The following is a 19,008-nucleotide window of genomic DNA, read 5'->3' on the forward strand; positions in this document are numbered from 1 at the left end:
CAGAAAGTTTAATACATGAATCAACATTACCAGAAAATTAAATAAGTCCTGTTTAAGAAATATTGACGAAACAATAAAACCTTGTTTGTAAAAAAATCGTCATATTTCTTATCATACATCGCATCACAGTTAATTTTGGACGTTAGAGAATAAAATGTGTATACTTCATTTCAGATTTTTCCACGGTGCGTAGGACTATCTTTGGATACAGTAGCATATATTAGCAAACATAAATTGAAATCGCCATGAAATGTCACATCTTAAAAGGAGCAGATGATACGTCTTCATAACAAAAAATGTGAAATCACAATATTACGGGATTTGACTATTCTTCAGTGTCAAGGTTTTTCAGAGGTTTGCTGTTCGCACATTGTAGCAAGGAGTTAAATATATACCTAACACATTGTCAACCTGAACTGTTCAGTGCAGTCTGCTTTTATGAAATTTAATCGCAGAAGAGTTGTCAAGACTCTAACAATCTCAAAAGTGAAGAAAGTAAAGTATGTTCAATAGTGTTGTGATCATAACAAGAGGCCCCTGGGCCTTATTGCTCACCTAAGCAAAAAAAGGCATGATAAAATCAGCTTAAATCATTCTCAATACAAACTAGATGCTGTCATTAGACAGTAATACACGCACCAAGTGTTTGCCCCTAAATAACACTGTTTTATACTAGTTTAATTAAAATGAAGGCCACATGCAAGTTCCGGAATTATAATTTGCATAACTGAAGGATGAGATCCCTCCCCATAAGATAATACACATGAGCAGCACTTTATGTGCAATTTGGGGGTTGAAATGTTTGCATGTGAAGTTAATCAATAATCTTAACATTTAATGTCATAGAAAGTATTATGGTCTATATAATTTTTACAAATAAAATTAAATTATGACCTATCTCCATGGCGGTTTCCTGCTTTAGATTTGCTTCCAGACCCCCCCCCCCCCCATGAAATTCATTTATATCAAAAGTAAGATTACCAAAAATACACATCGGACTCCAATACTCTTACAGACATATTATTGCTCTAACCCATTGCGCTTTGAAGTTGGGTAACATTATTTTTGGGGGAAAATATTGTATTTATACTTTATTGTTTTTTTTCAATAGGAAGTATACATCACAATATGCAGGTGTCCTGCACCACCTTAAATCTGTTATTAACCTAATAGAATAGTGCAAGGGGTTTTGATTAATAGGTAGCGAGCTCCATAGACAACGTGTACGAACGGAGGAAATTCGAGTTGAAATCTGCACATTGTTCAAAGAAAATGTTATGAGGCCACGTGAAAACGTTCTACTATCCCAGTGATCCTTTGCGGTGCATAGCAACATGGTGGAACAGAAAGTGTTTCTACGAAAAATGCTTACCTCTACATCGCATACATCATTTTCATTTAACAATAAAAAAAATCCTTCTAAAAACATTACAGTAAACAACACATAAGCTTACGTAAAAAAACTGAACTTTTGCTGACATATGACGTCATTTCCTTCTCCGAATTTGTCCGACAATTTACGAAAACTGTCGAGCGCAAAAGAATGTTAACTATGACGTCACAAAGATCTCGCGTTTTAATTTCCCGCGATACATTTAGAGGTGGATCAAGCATATGTACTGGATAATGTAGGAAGTACTCAGTATCAGTGTTAACGGTGACTCTTTGGCTGATTAGTTTTGTTTTGATGATTTTTTTTTTTGCTTAGTAAATACACATGCAAGTTCCATGCTAAATTTATTGTCATATTGATCTAATCATATATGCATACGTTAGGTAGGTGACAAAAAATTAAGAAAGAAAAGTCTAATCATTATTAGATCTACGTGCAGCCACGTCATTTTGTAATGAATTGATAAATGAAAAGAATTAAACTGTTAAAATATCTACCGGTACATGTATTTGTTATATAGTTGCATGTGTGGTCAAATAATATTGGATATCACACACTAAGAAAGGGGTGAGGGCACATGTCTACAACGCTTATATAGCGTACAAAAATTAAAAAGATTTAAAACAAAATTAATTTCACTGAGGAAAATAATTAAAACACGGGTTACAACAAGGAACAAAATGTGAAATAACAGACAAAATTTATTTTTACTGATTTTAATGATCATTATTAAAAGGTAAAGAAAAGATAAAACATAATTGTATCTACATAAAAAAAACGGCGTTGTGTTTATCAAAATATTTTAATACAATGTAAGTATGTCTAACATTTTATTAATGCTCGGTGGTAATTTGTTTAAGTGTATAAGACTAGGAAGGGGCCATTGGAATAAAAGTTTGATGATTTCGGGTTCCTTGCGGTGGTAAAAGTTTTCGAGACAAAGCCAAAGTTTTTTGGTTAGGGCAAGTCCACGGGTTGCATTTAACAATGATGACAGATGTGTGGTTCCTTCTGCGCTCGCCCCAACGGTCACACCGTAAAACATATTAGTAGATAGCACCAAACGCTATTGACTTAAATCGTCGATGTAAACTTCAGGGCCACTCAGAGATCTCTCTGTGCCTTTCAAGGTTTCACAGGGATTTTTTTTAGGTATTTCGTTTCAGTGGTGATGTAAACAGTCAGTGATTTATCTAAGTATATCTTGTAAAAAGGAAAAATGCCTACCTTTTTCTTGACAACAAGTCTGTTCTTTTCGCAAACTACCGTGACTTCAGCGACGTACACGTTCCCTTGTTTGTTGTCATCTAAAGTCGCATTTGATATCGTATTCAGAACAATTTCATTTGAAAGGGAATTTACTTCACTTCTGATTTTATCAACTTCGACTACGTTAAGTATGTCATGTGCAAAAGAAGTTGTGGAGGGTTTGACTTGAAGATCACTATCGATAGAACCAAACAATCTCTTCAGATTCAAAGAATAAATAGGTTTGTTATATGCATCTTTTTCCTTTTGAGTTCCTAAAAAGATAATTTTAAAAATAGTAAAATGACAACAAGTAGTTCACATTGACGTTAAGGTTATTTTCTTAAGATAAAAAAGTTATATAATTCATATCTTAAACTATGTCCGATTATCTCTTTAAACTAGATTTCATAACTATTTTTATTACACATGTACAATGAACAATATGCATATAAATTCAATGAACTAATATAGCAATACATTTGATGATTTGCTAAGGTATATTGGATATATTATTACTAAATGTGTCCTAACGACAAATAAAAGATAAAAGTTCCTCTGGGGTTATTTGCACAAATTAAAATTGTCTGTTTTATTTGTCTAAAATGATGTATTGTTGTTTTTGTAATGATGTACATTTTGAAACTTTTAGTAGTTCAAATAGCTTTAGTCTAATTTCGCATATGTGCGTATCTTCGTCATAATTTTCATTATATTTCATTTATCTACTTGTGCTTGTCTGGAAAAGTTACACGGATATTTTCAGAGATATAAACTTTGAATTTGCTCAAAATAGTCCGCTTTCCTGTTAAAATCATTGTATTGTTTCCTCCACATTATTGATAATGTGTTTAAAAATATGTATTACTTGCATAATGATAAGCTATAGGTATGACACGGAAGACTGAACGACTTCTATGACACAGAGTATACATATCTTCAAATTGAAATGTTCCCACATATATTGATGGAACAACTGATATATGGAAAAGTCAATATCTTACCATCATTAAATATGTCTGAAGCTACCGTCTCATTAATCTCGTGTCCTGAAATAATTGAAATTAACGTTTATGAAAGCAACTGTTCTCACAACTAAATTCTAAATGATATACAAGTAATATGAATGAGCCAGTGTATATAGCCGATAACTGGTACAGAACCAGAAGTCATTAATATAAAATGAGAAAAATCAACACTATACCGCGGTTTTAACAAAACAGTAAACATATCAAAAGAAGGCAAAACATCTCAGTTAAAAAAATTGCTGCTAGAATCCTATATTTTCCTCGATTAAATAGTTATTTTTCGGTTCTCAAAAACGGTTTTCGGAAAATGTTATGATGCATCAAAGCAACACAAAACAAGGGATTCTAGCAGAACTTTTCAAGTTAATCATTGATCACACTATTTATATGTGTTAAATTTGAATTTCAATATATACTGGGAAGTGTTTTTTTCTAGTCAAATATTTATATCGTAAACAACGACAGAGGAAAACCTGGTCGATAAATAAAATAAAATTTACACACTTTTAGAGCATTATTGATAAAATTGACCTCTCTTCCAATATTCTTTTGTTCAGTTCTCAAAAACCCACACCAAAATACTTCATAAGAGCTCTTAGATTACTTATATTTTAAAGAACTATATATGATATTAGTCAAATTTGGCCCCCCATTTTTCGCTATTTTCAAAATGATTCCGGTACATTAATTTGCTGTGTCATATTATAAAAGAGTTGACCTGAAATATGTTTTTCACCTATTTATTTGATTTATATGCACTCACTTGCAGTATGTAACGTCAGAAGTGACGCTATTTTTATAATTCAACCAAAATCAGTCAAAAATGGACATATTTCTTATCTTTTTTGGAATGGGAAATAAAGAGCGACTCTTTGAACATGAACGGACTCTTTGTCACTCATAAGTATTGGAGAGATACATCTTTGGTGAAAATATATTGTTTGTTCAAGCAGTCGCTTAATGTTTCCTTAAAGAAAAACTGCTTCAAAACAAGCCGTTTTATGCTGAAAATGAGAAAATGGCGGGAAAAGGTAAACATTATGATGTCATATTTTTAAATTATGGGCACAAAAATCAAAATGAAAATTATGACAAAACTTCAAATGCATATTTGTAGAAATAAAACAAAGAATTACAGTAAAGTGACAATGTTCATTTTGGGGGCCATTTTAGGCTCAAACCATATATAGTCCTTTGTTTACATTGCTTACCGATGAAATTTACTCGACCTTCAACTTTCAGTCATGACGTCATAAATGTGTCTACGAAATTCAGTCTAATTTGTTAACAATCTAATTTGTCTCCAGTATTTTGTATTTGTTTTCTAGTCTACATCGCATAGTTTTCATATTTAAATGGGTTCATAGTAAGGAATTACATGAAACCCAGATTCAATAAGGACACACGTATCGTATATCCTTAATTTTATATAATTTTCTTTGATATGTAATACCTTTTTACTAACATTTAAACCTGTTATTCTCAAAATTTCAGAGTACATTACCAGTCTCTTTTCGGGGCTAGAATATTTCGGGTTTTTCTTTAATCAGCATGCAAAATGCTAGCTGCAGAACTGTAGCTCTCCGGGAAAAAATATTGACAGACCGGAGAGCTACAGGGCCATCCATTAAAAAAATTGTATATTTATTGCGCAGAAAAACGTGTGCTAGTTTTCGACTGATTTACCTTATTTATACGCAAATTCCGTGAAAACAATTAGTACCATTAAATTCTTCAAATTTTATAATATTTCTTTCAAAATAGATGTAATAAATCACATTTCGTTTCCCCCGTTCAATGATTAAGCAAACAAATTACAAAGCTGAGGTTGAAGAAGAGTTATTAGAGTTGTTAATTAACCATCAATATTCGTTAGGTTTAAACAATTCGCATGAAAAAACTATCTAGACTAATTCCTTACATTTCTAAAAAATATATTGATATTTCATTTTCCGTTTCCGTACCGTTTCGTTTTCCGTTCTGTTTTCCGTTCCGCGTTTTAGCAACACCTCAATATAACAAGTGCCGATCAAGATTAACTGATGTATTGTTAAGTTAACATTGAAACCTATTGAGATTGAAACCTATACCAATATAACAGTATTTTTAAATAAAAAACAAGAAAACTCGTTTTGGCTGCAAACATGATCTTTTAGAGCTAAAACTTTGGTCTCAATTGATGCACTATACAAGGATCTATCAATCCATGTTAAATACGGCCAAACAATCGTTGTTTTTAATCTTTGTCAAAAAAATATTTATGAAAATGAAAGAACTGTATATATTTTTTTCTAATTTTTGGACACAACCTATATATTGATTGTCAGGTTCATTTCAGCAATTTCTATACTATAACATATAACTAAAGCAAAGTTCGTTGCAAAGCAACGAGTGGGTCTTCCGTTAATGTCTGGGGTAAAGCTAGAAGTTCCTGTAAAAGGCAGAGTTCTTAAACCAATAACTAGAGTTACTAAATCAAAAAGATAGAAAAACCGAATATTTCTGGGACCGACATAACAAAATCCGATTTATTCTTAGTTTGAATTAACAAAAACCATAACGATTTCAAGAACGACTTAACCAAAATAAATCTGAATGTTTTTCAATACGACTTAGCAATAAGCGAATCATTTTAGGTACGAGTTAATTTATCTTTTGAACCCCAACATTTCTGTAATGCATTATCCGATTTTAAAAACGGATTTCAGTTTTAAATTGAGCTTAATAAGCTTTTTTCTTTGCTCTTAAAATAATGACAAATTATCGCTCATAAAAAGTTATTATAAAAAACTTTAGAGCCCTCTCAGCCCCTAATTTAAAGAACCTGCCCCTTTTTTGATATAAAATGAACAGTTTTCCAATTATAAACATATTTTGTTGAACAAGTATCCACGAATTGTTAACCGTTCTAGAGATATCCTAACAACTGTGTTTAGAGGCCCACCCTTCAACTCCTTACCGGGGCCACCAACAACAAAAAGTAGTTATCATTTTGTTAAAAACATTATTTTGACCAACTTTTTTTCTACAATGCTTTTCACAATCCTTCTTCCTTTCTAGGTATAAATGATCAGAGTTTTTGGACTTCTGCCTCCTTAAAACCCCTAATTACGTTACATATTACTTAGTAAAGGTGCTGTATAGATAAACAGCTGCATAATGAATAGGTTGGCTTCTATAATTAATAATAAATTATTTTTTTAATAAATAGTTATTATAAAAATACTTTAGACCCCTCTTTCCCCCTAATTTGACGGGTTGGTCCTTTTTTCTTGATAACAAATAAAAGGTATCGTAAATATAAACATATTTCGTTCAACAAATGTTCAGGAATTGTTGACCGTTCTAAAGATATATTTACAGATGTGTTTTAGGGACCGACCCTCAAAACTCCTCACTGGGGCCACCAACAAATTAGGTAGCATATTGTTTAAAACATAAATCTAAGCATTTTTTGTTATACAGTGCTTTTCAAAATATAACTCCTCTTCTAGATACTAGTATATAATGATCAAGGTTTTAGACTTTTGGTCACTTGAAACCCCTAATTAGGTAACATATGACTTACGTATGCTACTGTATAGATAAGCAGCTGTTCAATGAACGTTTCTGCTTCTATAATTGATATCAAATTATTGATCAGTAAAGAGTTATTGCAAAAAGACTTTAGAGCCCTCTTGGTCTCTTATTTGAGGGACCAGCCTCAATTATTTTTTAACATAAAATGAAAGCTCAAGTGAATCTGAGCAACAGCATTACCGGATTTAACAAATTATTAGATTAAAAGATAATTAACAAAAAGCTTAATTATCTCAAACTGGAAGTGACGTAATTGGCTCTAATTTATATTATATAATAGCAAGTATGTTGAATGCTCTATTAGTCCTATTAATTTGGTGAAAATCGACTTAAAAGTTTTTTAGTTATAGCGCTCGAAATATGTCAGAGGAAAAATAATAATATACAACTAGACACGATCTCGTTGGGAGCAACGAGGAAGTCTTTCGTCCTATTTTAAAAGTTCAGATAGATAGATGATCTTGATCTTCTATAAAGCAGCTTACATAACTTGAAAATAAAGTAAAAAAGGGTCTTCATTTAAAACTTATAGAGAGTATCTTGTTTCCGGTGTAAGAGTCTTGATTGAAAAACTTTAGACACCTCTTGGCCAGTCCTTCCTTTTCTCCATATCAGATGGAAGGTCTTTTAAATCTAACCACATTTTCTCTATTGAGCGTTTTGAAATTTGGTACCCATTTAGGGATATTTGGTAAAGATTGTTTTAGAGACCAATCTATTATCTTCTTATCGGGGACCTAAAACCCCTTATTATGTAACACATAAGAAAATCTTTTCATTGTATGAGTATAGAACAGTCAGATAAACATTTTATGTTCATTAACTTATAACAACAAATTCTCAGTAAAGAGCTCTAAAGAGCTCTAACTTATATAATTTTGACCTATCTTGGTCACTAATTTTAGGAGTCATTCCTGTTTTCTTGGTTTTAAATGAAAGGTCACTTAAAACTTCAATATTTTGTTCAATAACTGTTTCCAAATTCGTTATCGTTCTTGAGATCTTTTCTTCTATAGTTATAATCAAAATATTTTACTTTACCAGATATAGGTAATCAAAGTTTTGAATTTCTGAGCCATAAAATCCTTAATTACATAACACATGAGAAAGTCACTATATTGTTTGGGTACATAACAATAAGATAAAGATTTCTGCTTCTATAACCTATAACAAAATACCCCTCAATATTGAGCTACAAATAAGAGACTTTAGACCCCTCTGGGTCCCTTATTGTAGGGGGCCAGTCCCTTTTCCTTGATATTAATTGAAAGGTCACTTAAAACAACACACATTTTGTTCAACATTAGTTTACAAGTTTGTTATCGTTCTTGAGATATCCAAGAAAAAGATTTTAGGTGCCAACCCCTAATCAACTTATCGGGGCTGTTTAACGAAATTTTAAGGGTTGAATATTGTTGACTACATCTTTTCTTCTATACTTCTTATCAAAATATATTTCCTTTACCTGATATAGATGATCAAAGTTTTGCACTTCTGAGCCCTAAAAATCCCTTATTACGTAACACATGATAAATTCATTTCATTGTATAGCTACATAACTGTAAAATAAACATTTTTGCTTCGATTACCTATTACAAAATACCGCTCAGTATAGAGCCAAAAATAAATGACTTAAGACCCGCCTTGGTTCCTAAATTTAGGGGCCAGACCCTTTCTATTGATATTTAGTGAAAGGTCACTTGAAACTACACACATTTTGTTCAACAATTGTTTACAAATTCGTTATCGTTCTTGAAATAACTGAGAAAGAAGGTTTTAGGGGCCGGTCCATTATCCCTTATCGGGGCCGTTTAACGACATTTTGAGGATTGCGTATTGATGAGTACATCATTTTGAGCATCTTTTCTTCTATACTACTTATCAAAATATGTTTCCTTTTTGAGATATCGAGGATCAATGTTTTTAGACTTTTGACCCCTAAAAACCCCAAAATACGCAAACCATGAGAAAATCATTATAATGCTTAGGTTCATAACTATAAAATAAACATTTTTGCTAATAACGTTTTACAAAATATCACTTAGTAAAGAGCTATAGACTTTAATGCCGTTTGGAATCCTTTTTTGAGGGACCAGTCCCTTTTTCGTGTTATCAAGCGGACGCTCTTGTAAATATAAACTTTGTTTGCATTAATTTTCTTAACAAAATATTTTTCAGAAAAGCGATAAACAAAGAAAACAAGAAAAAATTATATCGTCTCTTAAAACTCATTTTCAGGTCCAGGCGAGCTTTGTCATCTTTTAATCAAACAGATATAATTGGCATTACATGAATACGCATCAACAATCTTTTGTCTACCATCCCTGAAAATTTGAACTCAATGTCCTTAAAAGTTTAGGAGAAGTTGACATAGACAAACCAACCCTTAAAAAATTGCTAAAACGTAAATATCTCAAAAATGGAAATGATGTCATCAATATAAAAAAGTCCATTAAGGAACAGACCAATATCTACAGTACCGATCAGACCCAACCTAACACCAGAGTAAACCCCAACTAAACCCCGGGTTTACTTTCTGGGTTTACTTTGGGTTTACTTTTTGAAAATTTGGGACCACTCGGGGTTTACTTTGGGCTTACTTTGGGTTTACTCGAGAATTGCGTTTGGAGTCAACTATACGCACTGAAGTGAGAAGCAGACCTGTATTTTATCTTATCATCCTACTGCCTGTAATTCCTGCCCCTTGTATATTCCGAATACACATGTAGCGTCTGCTTTATGGGTATTCTTCTGATCGGGGTTTACTCTCTGTGTCCACTCTGGGTTTATTTGGGGTTTACTCTGGGTTTACTCTGGGTCCACTCTAGTAAACCCAGAGTAAACCCAGAAAGTAAATTTAAAAAGTAATTTTTAGACTTAAAAATTATAAAAGAATTTCTATTTTGATTTTCATTAATATTTCTTTAGTTAAAAGTGTGACAAGAACATCTATGGCATGTGTTTAAAGATACGTATATTATTCATCAAATGAGACCATTTTTTTAACTCTGAAATATCCTTTACGCAGCCAAAACAAATTTATCTGTTTCTCTGAAAAAAAATACATAATATTCAGGAAAGCCGACATCGGTTTCCGTTTTGTGAAATCATATTTTAAAAAAACCCTCTTGATCGATCCACTATAAGAAATTGGGTTGTCGACCAACCTTAAATTAAAAAGAGCAGTACTAAGTTCCGGTTTGTATTCCTTTTTTAATATATCCAGTCCGATTCTACTATAGCTAATTTGGTTTACCAACCATATTTGTGATGTTATTGATGTGTAATTAAAATTACTTATTAAACTACAGAGAGAATTCAATATATTTGCATAAGGCTTCTATAAAAAAAAAAAAAAAAAAAAAAAAAACAAGCCAACAGCGATATAATGGCTTTTTAGAAAGTGTCATAACTTCTCTATTGGAGTCTTTTTTAAAGTCGTATTAGCGTCTTTATTCCCCGTGTTATGCCTTTTTAAAGCGCTATAACGACGCAGGTATTCGCGTTATTACGACTTTTGAGAATACTTAAGTACTATTTAACTTTAACTCGAAAATTAACAAATTTTCTTACCCAATAGTATTTTTTTACAACTGCCAATGAAATTGTGTACTTCTATCTGAAAGCAGTAGTTTTTTAGATCATTGCTTGGTTGGACTACCAACACTGGATGAGGAAGGGTGTTTGATGTTCCTTTGAATTCTTCAAGGTTTTCATCTATCGGTACAAAGGCATCGCATGTGTTTTCTTTAATGCTCCATCGAACAAAATTTGGTGCTGGAATAGCTTGTACCGTCACTGGGACCCAAAAGCTACCATTGTTTTTCTTTTCAGGTCTTGCAAAGGAAACATCAGGAACATCTTTTGAAAAATATAGTTTTTTTAGTTCGTGCATGCTTTAGCATTTATTATTAAGGACATGTTTACAGTTTTTTGACTAATGAATAATTTAAGGAATATTATTCGCATAAAATATATATTGAAATGTAATCAAAAGGATTATGTGGATTTAGGATTCTAAAAAAAATAATAAGGAAGTTTAAACAAATAATAACCTTATTTTTCAAAAAAAAAATAATACGTACAATAAGACAACAAGAAATCAGATTGATGCAAGCGTCAGATGGGGCGCAAAAAATATTATTGTTGTATGAATCATCATTCAATTTGGTTGTTCACATAAAAAAACATACCGCATAGAAGAAAATACGAGTTGGTTAACGTTGTAATAGTATAAATGTTAAAATCTAATTACTATATTTTCAGAAACACGTTTTGATTTTTAACATTTTACTGTTATCATTATGAATAGTGTTCGTTGCTATAAGCATTTCTAACGGTAATGGTATGAGCATTGCTTTAGTATGAAGTAATTGAGAACACATTGATTTGTACATTATTCGAATACAAAGTTCAACTCATCATTATTCTTTTGGAGATTATGTATTTCAAACCGTTTCGAATTTTTTTGTTGCATCATATTGCATTAAAACTTAATGCATTAGTTAATATGATTTCAAGGAACCATAAAATAAAATAGAAATAGATTACATTAAAGGTACATGTAAGATCATACTCATCCGGTAGAATCTGCACAATTTTAAGGGTAAAAAATAAGCCAGATAATTTTTTTTCCTAAATGGAATTAGTAATTTTATCCACACTTCAATTTGTAAAGATAATCATAGTTATTTCAAAAGAATTAAAAATAAATCAGGTTAGCTCAAATTTTCGGGTCAATTTAAATTTCAGTTCTCTCATATTTTTGCGTAAATAATTGATATGGATGTCATTTCATGATTTCATTTTTTCTACCGCATACCACATGGAAATATAATAAATATACACACAATTAAAGTTCTTTTTAGACGCAGCATATAAAAATTGAAATACATATAAAATTCCATGTCATTCAGGTCTTTAGGGTGTCCATATACATGTACCGATCCCGATACATGTTTTGAAAAGATTGAACAACTCCGAAACTTTCTGAATATATTAATCTCGATAAAAACGCGTCTAACACGACAGTCTATGACCAACGTTTCATTTACGAGTAAAACAACAAAAATGTAATGTTTTTAAAGGCATAAAACATATATTTCTAAATGCAAATTTACTTTTAATTCATAAAAAATAAGCATAATATTAATTCAATAAAAAAAAAATATCCCGCAGAAATGCAGTTACAATATTTAAATGTGTATCAAATAACGGACCGTCTCCTGGCGGCCCGTAAAAAGGTTCTTAAGGTAGTGCAGCACAGATAAGCTAACTTTATCCTATCTTTCAATTTTTCTGAAAATTCAATAAATTGTTCTTTTGAATATAATTTATAAATATTTCAAATTTCGTACTACTTTATATATCAGAAATTGTAAATGATATATATTATTTATCAAAAAAAAAATTACAACTTTTCTAGTTCATGTAAGCATTAAATCCAGAAAAATATTTAAGTTAAAAATCAGAAAAAAATGTTTTATCTCTTTATCAGTAGTCCTCATTACGCTTTTATGTCTTTATATGCTATCAAAATAACTCATCATTGCAAATTTTAAAAACAGTCAATTTTTTTTCAAATAGAAGACAATTCGAGACTAAATTAATTTTACGTTTTATAAAAAAAAATCTCGTATTCTATTTATTAACTTAGTTTGTTTTGAACATATTTTATTGATTAAACAACAGGATTAGAAACAAGTTCTAACAACTTACAAGTTCCTCTCCCTAAATATAACAAAACTTGCCACCCATATGAATTTAGAAGAAAATATAATATTGTATACACAAAGAAATATTATTTAAATTTCAAGGATTAACTTAATACCTAGAATTAGGAAATCACTTGTAGTCGACCCTGCGTCGTTGGTGGCAGTAAGTTGGTAAGACCCAGCATCATATTCATTTATTTCAAAGATGGTCAGTGATGGATTATCAACTGTGACTTCACTATATCTGCCTCCACTTCCTTTAGTGTCTAACACTTCTTCATTTTTTGTCCAAAACACATTTTTAACAACAGGGAGACTTCCATACAGAAAAACGTTGCCGATCAGTGTTACTGATCTGTTCGAAACACTTGTCCCATGACTGATCGTGATATTCGGAGGACCTACAATAGATTCCAACAAATGTGTTAACAATTGACCAGTAAACTCATGCGATAACTGTACATAAAAAGTTATCCTAGAACAGTTAAAACAAAAACATTGATTAGTACAGGTGAGTAATTGACTAATGACAGCTTTAAAATAAAATAAATGAAAACGTGTGTTATTAATAGAAGTTTTTTTTCACCAAAAAATTTTAATGTGATTTGATGAACAAAAATGTTTATTTTTGTTTTCATCTAAATTTCAACTATACCAGAGAGAGAGAGAGAGAGAGAGAGAGAGAGAGAGAGAGAGAGAGAGAGAGAGAGATTTGCCAAATGAATTTTAGCAGAGTCATGATGGGGGAAACAGCATTCTAATTAAATAAATGAAACACTACGTACTATATTTCACATTTAGGAAGATTGTGTTACTATATTGCTCCCCAATTTTATTCCACACAAGTAGACGATAATAAAGTTTGTCCTCAAGCGTAACTTTTGGTATCATTAGTAACGGTGAATTTGGATTGCAGCTACTTCCAGAATATTTTGGTTGGCTGATGTCAATGGAATTAAACGTTGTTCCATCGTTACTTTGCTGCCATTGTACACCATCGGGCGAGGGACAGGATACAATTCTTGGCAATAACATTGTCTCGGATCCAACATAAATTTGCTGTTCGGTTGAAATGTCAGCATTAGGAACATCTTCAATGAAATAACGAGTTGATTTATATAACAAATATTTGAATTAAGAAAAAATGTAAGCTTTAATTATTAACATCCGTACTACCATTGAATAATTTGAAATAATGTATGCTTGATTTGCACATTTTCTAAGCTTTTTTAACCATTTGTTTACAAAAATATAACATTAAATTTGTTAATTTTAATTTTAGTAAAGTTTAGCTGTACCAAATCGAATATCCTTTTGAACACTCCCGACAGCATTTTTCACAACACAAGAGTAATTCCCCCTGTCTTCGATAGTTGGTGAAGTAATCGTGAAATAATTATCGTTTAGTTTTCCTCCGTTATATTTCCTGTTTCTGTTTAAAATGGGCACTCCATCCTTACACCACTTTATTTCATTTACTTCAGGCAGCCTGTTTTGGATAGCGTAATTGATTCTTATTTCTTTCATTTTTGTCGTAACGTTCCAAACATCAAATATAGGTAGCTCTAAAAATACAACATCTTATTACTGATTAACCTTTTGTAATCGACATTTCACAATATCAGTTTGATTTAAGAAGAAGTTAATAAAAATACATCCGATGGCCTGTAGAAAAATGACATTGCTTGATACATAAAGTTCTGTGTTTCCTTTCGAAACCTTTGAGAGAATGGCTTGGTATCCCCCTTCATCTTCCTTGCATACAGCCTGTATGACGAGATTTTTTTCGGTACTTCCGTGATACTTCTCTGTGTTCGAGTTAATGCGCGTTTGTGTGCATTTCAGGTGTTTTCGCCACTCGACTGACCAGCCTTCAAGATTCTCTGGATTTGTTACTGCAATAAACTCTGCAGTAATTCCACAAAGAAGATATCTTGGACCTGTTATTGATATCATTGGTCGCTCTGAATAACAATACATTTAAACACTAGAAACGTTTTACATAAGTGACGTCCGATTTTTTATATATTTCTCAAGTTCACATTCAAACTGTTTAATTTAAGTTACATACCTTTGTCATCTGGTTGCTTTAAACTATCTAGATGGTATTCCAAAAACTCGTCAATCATATAGTTATATAAGGGCTCATCTCCAAGATCAAGCTGTTTAATATTGGTCATCTTTTCTTCATAGTTGACATTGTATCCTTTGGAAATCATATGATTTTGAATTCTTTGGAGTATGGATTTAAGCTCCTCCAAAATCATCTCAAAATCATTGTCAGAAATGTTTGATGATACACTATGTACTATTTTGCCTCTAAAGAATCTAACACGCTCGATGTCATCACCAATCTCCGTGTCTGTATCCACTGGGTCTTTTCCCCATCCTTTTGTTGGTTCCAATGATGGACACAAATTCCGTATCAATGTGTATAACAAAGTTACATCAAAATTGCTGTAGTCTGGTATTGCAGGTGGTGAAAGGAAACAAATTGTCATCTGCGTTGAACTTAGTCCTTCTTTCCCAATTGATAATATACACGAATGCTGTATCTTATTATACAGGTCAACTGGTTGAATTTCACTTGCTAAGATGTCTGCAAGCGGTTGTTTGAAGACATCTGAACATATTTTTGAAATGCGAATACAATTTTGTTTTTCTTTGGTCAAAATCGGAAAGTTTGTCATAATTGAAGCCATTATTTGAAGTCTTACTAAATTATCTGTTCCTTTTATATGCACTCAAAAATACAAAAGTGGTCCCTTAATCTACGCATTTCTTAGCCTGGCTAGTCATGATGCAGATGCATTCTCCTCTGCTCCTCCAAATAAAAACGTTTTCTGTAGAAAGTAAAAATATACTTCGTTTTATTTTTCTTGAAAAAAAAATGTATGGTACAGATTTTTAAAAAGTTACTGGGACCAGCTTTTTAGGTATATTGACATTCTTAGTAAGTATGTACATGTTATATATAGACCCTGAAACGCACTTACAGGATGAATCTCTGCCATTCAATCAATTGAAAGGTAACTGAAATGTGACTGAATGGCATATATGTGCCTTTCAGTCACCTTTCCAGTCCATTCAGTTATCATTCAGTTGACTGAATGGCAGAGCTTCATCCTCTGACTATTACACCAGCTGTACGTTTCTCACACGCTATACGGTTTGTACGATACGATGCGTTTCTCGCACGGTACGGTACGTTTCCTGTACGATATGATACGTTTATTGTACGATACGATCCGTTTTCTATACGCTTTCTGTACGATATGAATCTTAATTTCTAACAATCGATGATCATTCAGCTTCTTTTACACGTCTAATTCATATTACTTTCAAAGCATTTCATTAGTTAAGATTATCACAGGTTCAATAAATATATAAAGTCCGACATAAATATGGCAATAGAAAATATGGAACGTTTAAACAATAGCCTCATTTAAAGCAATAAGAGCTGTTATTTTCATGTTGATTTTTTTTTTTCTACGAAAATGCTATTTTCTACAAAAATGACAAAAAATATTTTGGTTTTTAAATTTCTGCCAGCTTTATTTTTGTGGGGAAAGCAGTCAAAAGGCCTTAATTGGAGGAAAATTATTGTCGTCCTGTACAAAAATTGATCTGTTACATATTCTTTAGAAGAGAAATATTTCTTCTGAAAAAATTTAATGATTTTTTTTCAAGCTTATTTATCATAAAAGTTTAAGTTACATGCAGACTTATCATACAAGCAGGTTTTTGCAGCAAAATAAAATTCTAAAATATACAGCTCATATTGCTTTAAGCATTGAATGCTTATTTTTGGATGTCGTCGGTCCTGTGACTCACCAAGCGGTGCAGACAAATTGATTACCGTGGGTAAACGAGTCATCTTAATGCTGATTTTCTCGAAAAATGCATTTTGATTTCAAATATTGATGGGATTTATATATCAATATGTTTTCTTTCATTTTTAGGAGGAAGAAATAGACAATTAAAAACTAAATTGAAAATCTATGTATAACTTTATTCTTGTTGGTTTTTGTCTTACAATTAACCGCATCTAAATGTTTTTTTAATCAAAACTTACGCAAACATTACAAGATTAAAATTTTGAAGAAAAAAAGAATTAAGGGCAATGTGCTCCATGGATATACAATAATATACTGTCTGGTAAAAAAAACGATTTTTGTTAAGTCACCAAAGCCTGGATTGTGTTAACGATCAGCTATTTTTTTTTTATTATATATCAATTTTCCCGGTAAAGGTACTTTTTTCGCATCGTAGAGAGAGAGAGAGAGAGAGAGAGAGAGAGAGAGAGAGAGAGAGAGAGATTTGTCAGAGATTTGAGAATTCATCGAGAAAGAAACATTACATTTTATGACATCAAATTGAAATACATTGTACATCCCAACGAGCTTATTCATTGCTTGATTAATGATTTTTACTTATGCTTAATCACGGTTAATAACATGTACAACGTACTCCCTTCTACACACACACACACACACTCTCTCTCTCTCTCTCTCTCTCTCTCTGAAATCCTTTTCCGTAAACAAACTTCTTCTTAACAACGATTAACCCCCACACTTCCAATATTAGAAAAGAAAAAAAAATTGTCACACAATTTAATCCGACTTAACGCACTATATTTTCATCTACAATGTACTATTTCTTGCATGTATTTGTTTGCAATTACGCTACCTCGGTACCCGTATGAATTTCCATGGAAAACATTCTATTAAGTAATTAAGCTGTCAGTTTTCGCATGACCGATCAAGCAAGCTGAAATGCTGTTAATGGGAAAATGGTATCGGTCAGTGTGATGACAAACGACGATTGCGTACCCAGTGGACTTCAATATTAACAGGCACATATTTACCTAACAATACATTTGTATGTAAATGTACGTCACAAATATCCTATTTAGCTCTTGAAAATATTGAAATATTACGGTTTCAAATATTCAAACTGCGCAGTATATGACAATAAAATTCATCTAAACAATTGTGTTAAGGTAGTATAAAAAAGGTAAAAAAACCCATGGGGTTTTTCGAACTCACGATCAGTAATTGGCACTTTTATTAATTAATTCCGCTACACTATCTGTTAGATATTGGAAAAGTGAAAAACAAAATGTATAAACTAACTAAGTTGTTATGACGTTAATTTTTTCAGAGAATTAGTAAATTTTCCTCATTTTACTTACTTTTGAGTTGTTTCTTTGCTGTCGCAGACCATTTTGATAAATCAGCGCGTATCCACCTTTTAAGGTAATCTCCATTTCCCTCAATTTGATAAAGAAACAAACGATAAAATTTCACAATAAGCATACCTATAAATAGTCAAACAGGTTATGTCGCCTGTACGGCAGTGTCGCAGTGCGGCGTCAGGAACGATAACTTGTTACCCGAACTGATTACCATCGGATAATATTTAAATTTTTAGTATAGGGTTTAAAAAGGATCAAAGACCAGAGAGTCTTGTGGCGTGTGAGAGCTTTTTTCTCCCCCCCCCCCTCCCCGCCAAACCGCCTACATTTTTTTCTATCCCTTGGATCAAATGTAGTTAATGCAGACATGCTCCGTCCATTGGTGTGACAACAGATCCTTGTTTATATTTTCATATGCATTCATTTAAATAATTGAAAAGGGTCAATAAAAATATTTGTGTTAAAATTAATAATTGTGCTGTTATAAAAACGCTGCAAGTGGGTTTTCTTCGTAAGATACACATACTTTATTTATATCTCAATGGCAGAAATTGAATAATTACTAAAACTTAAGACTGTTCATATTCTTTTCATGATAATTATACTTTTGAAGACTTCAACTATATCATCAAAAATCTGTATGAAATTGACAATCTAACGAAATTTGATTCCTGAGAACTTTGATAATCCACAATGCTAGTGTCGCATTTAAAGATTTCTAAACTCACACGTAACTATAACAAGCTTTGATGTAACTCTAGTACTTGATCAGCGGTTTGAAATGAACTAGCATTGATTAGGACAAAAAATATCTGTCCTACTGTATGAGCCATTAATTGCAAATCTAAA

The 19,008-nt window shown here is 31.9% G+C and overlaps 1 protein-coding gene across 1 annotated transcript in view; it reads right to left on the reverse strand.

The window, feature by feature from the left end:
• LOC128172584 (uncharacterized) overlaps nucleotides 1-18,285 on the reverse strand; it is a 33,443-nt gene extending 15,158 nt beyond the window's left edge. Inside the window, 9 exon segments of the mRNA XM_052838368.1 lie at nucleotides 2,621-2,916; nucleotides 3,646-3,690; nucleotides 10,822-11,109; nucleotides 13,079-13,363; nucleotides 13,748-14,053; nucleotides 14,261-14,527; nucleotides 14,618-14,926; nucleotides 15,034-15,805; nucleotides 18,157-18,285. Of these exon segments, the coding sequence (XP_052694328.1) occupies nucleotides 2,621-2,916; nucleotides 3,646-3,690; nucleotides 10,822-11,109; nucleotides 13,079-13,363; nucleotides 13,748-14,053; nucleotides 14,261-14,527; nucleotides 14,618-14,926; nucleotides 15,034-15,664 (2,427 nt within the window). The 5' untranslated portion in view covers nucleotides 15,665-15,805; nucleotides 18,157-18,285.
• Between the last annotated feature and the right edge of the window lie 723 nt (nucleotides 18,286-19,008).

This window comes from Crassostrea angulata, chromosome 2 (genome assembly GCF_025612915.1).
Source record: "Crassostrea angulata isolate pt1a10 chromosome 2, ASM2561291v2, whole genome shotgun sequence".
Classification (NCBI taxonomy): Eukaryota; Metazoa; Mollusca; class Bivalvia; order Ostreida; family Ostreidae; genus Magallana; species Magallana angulata.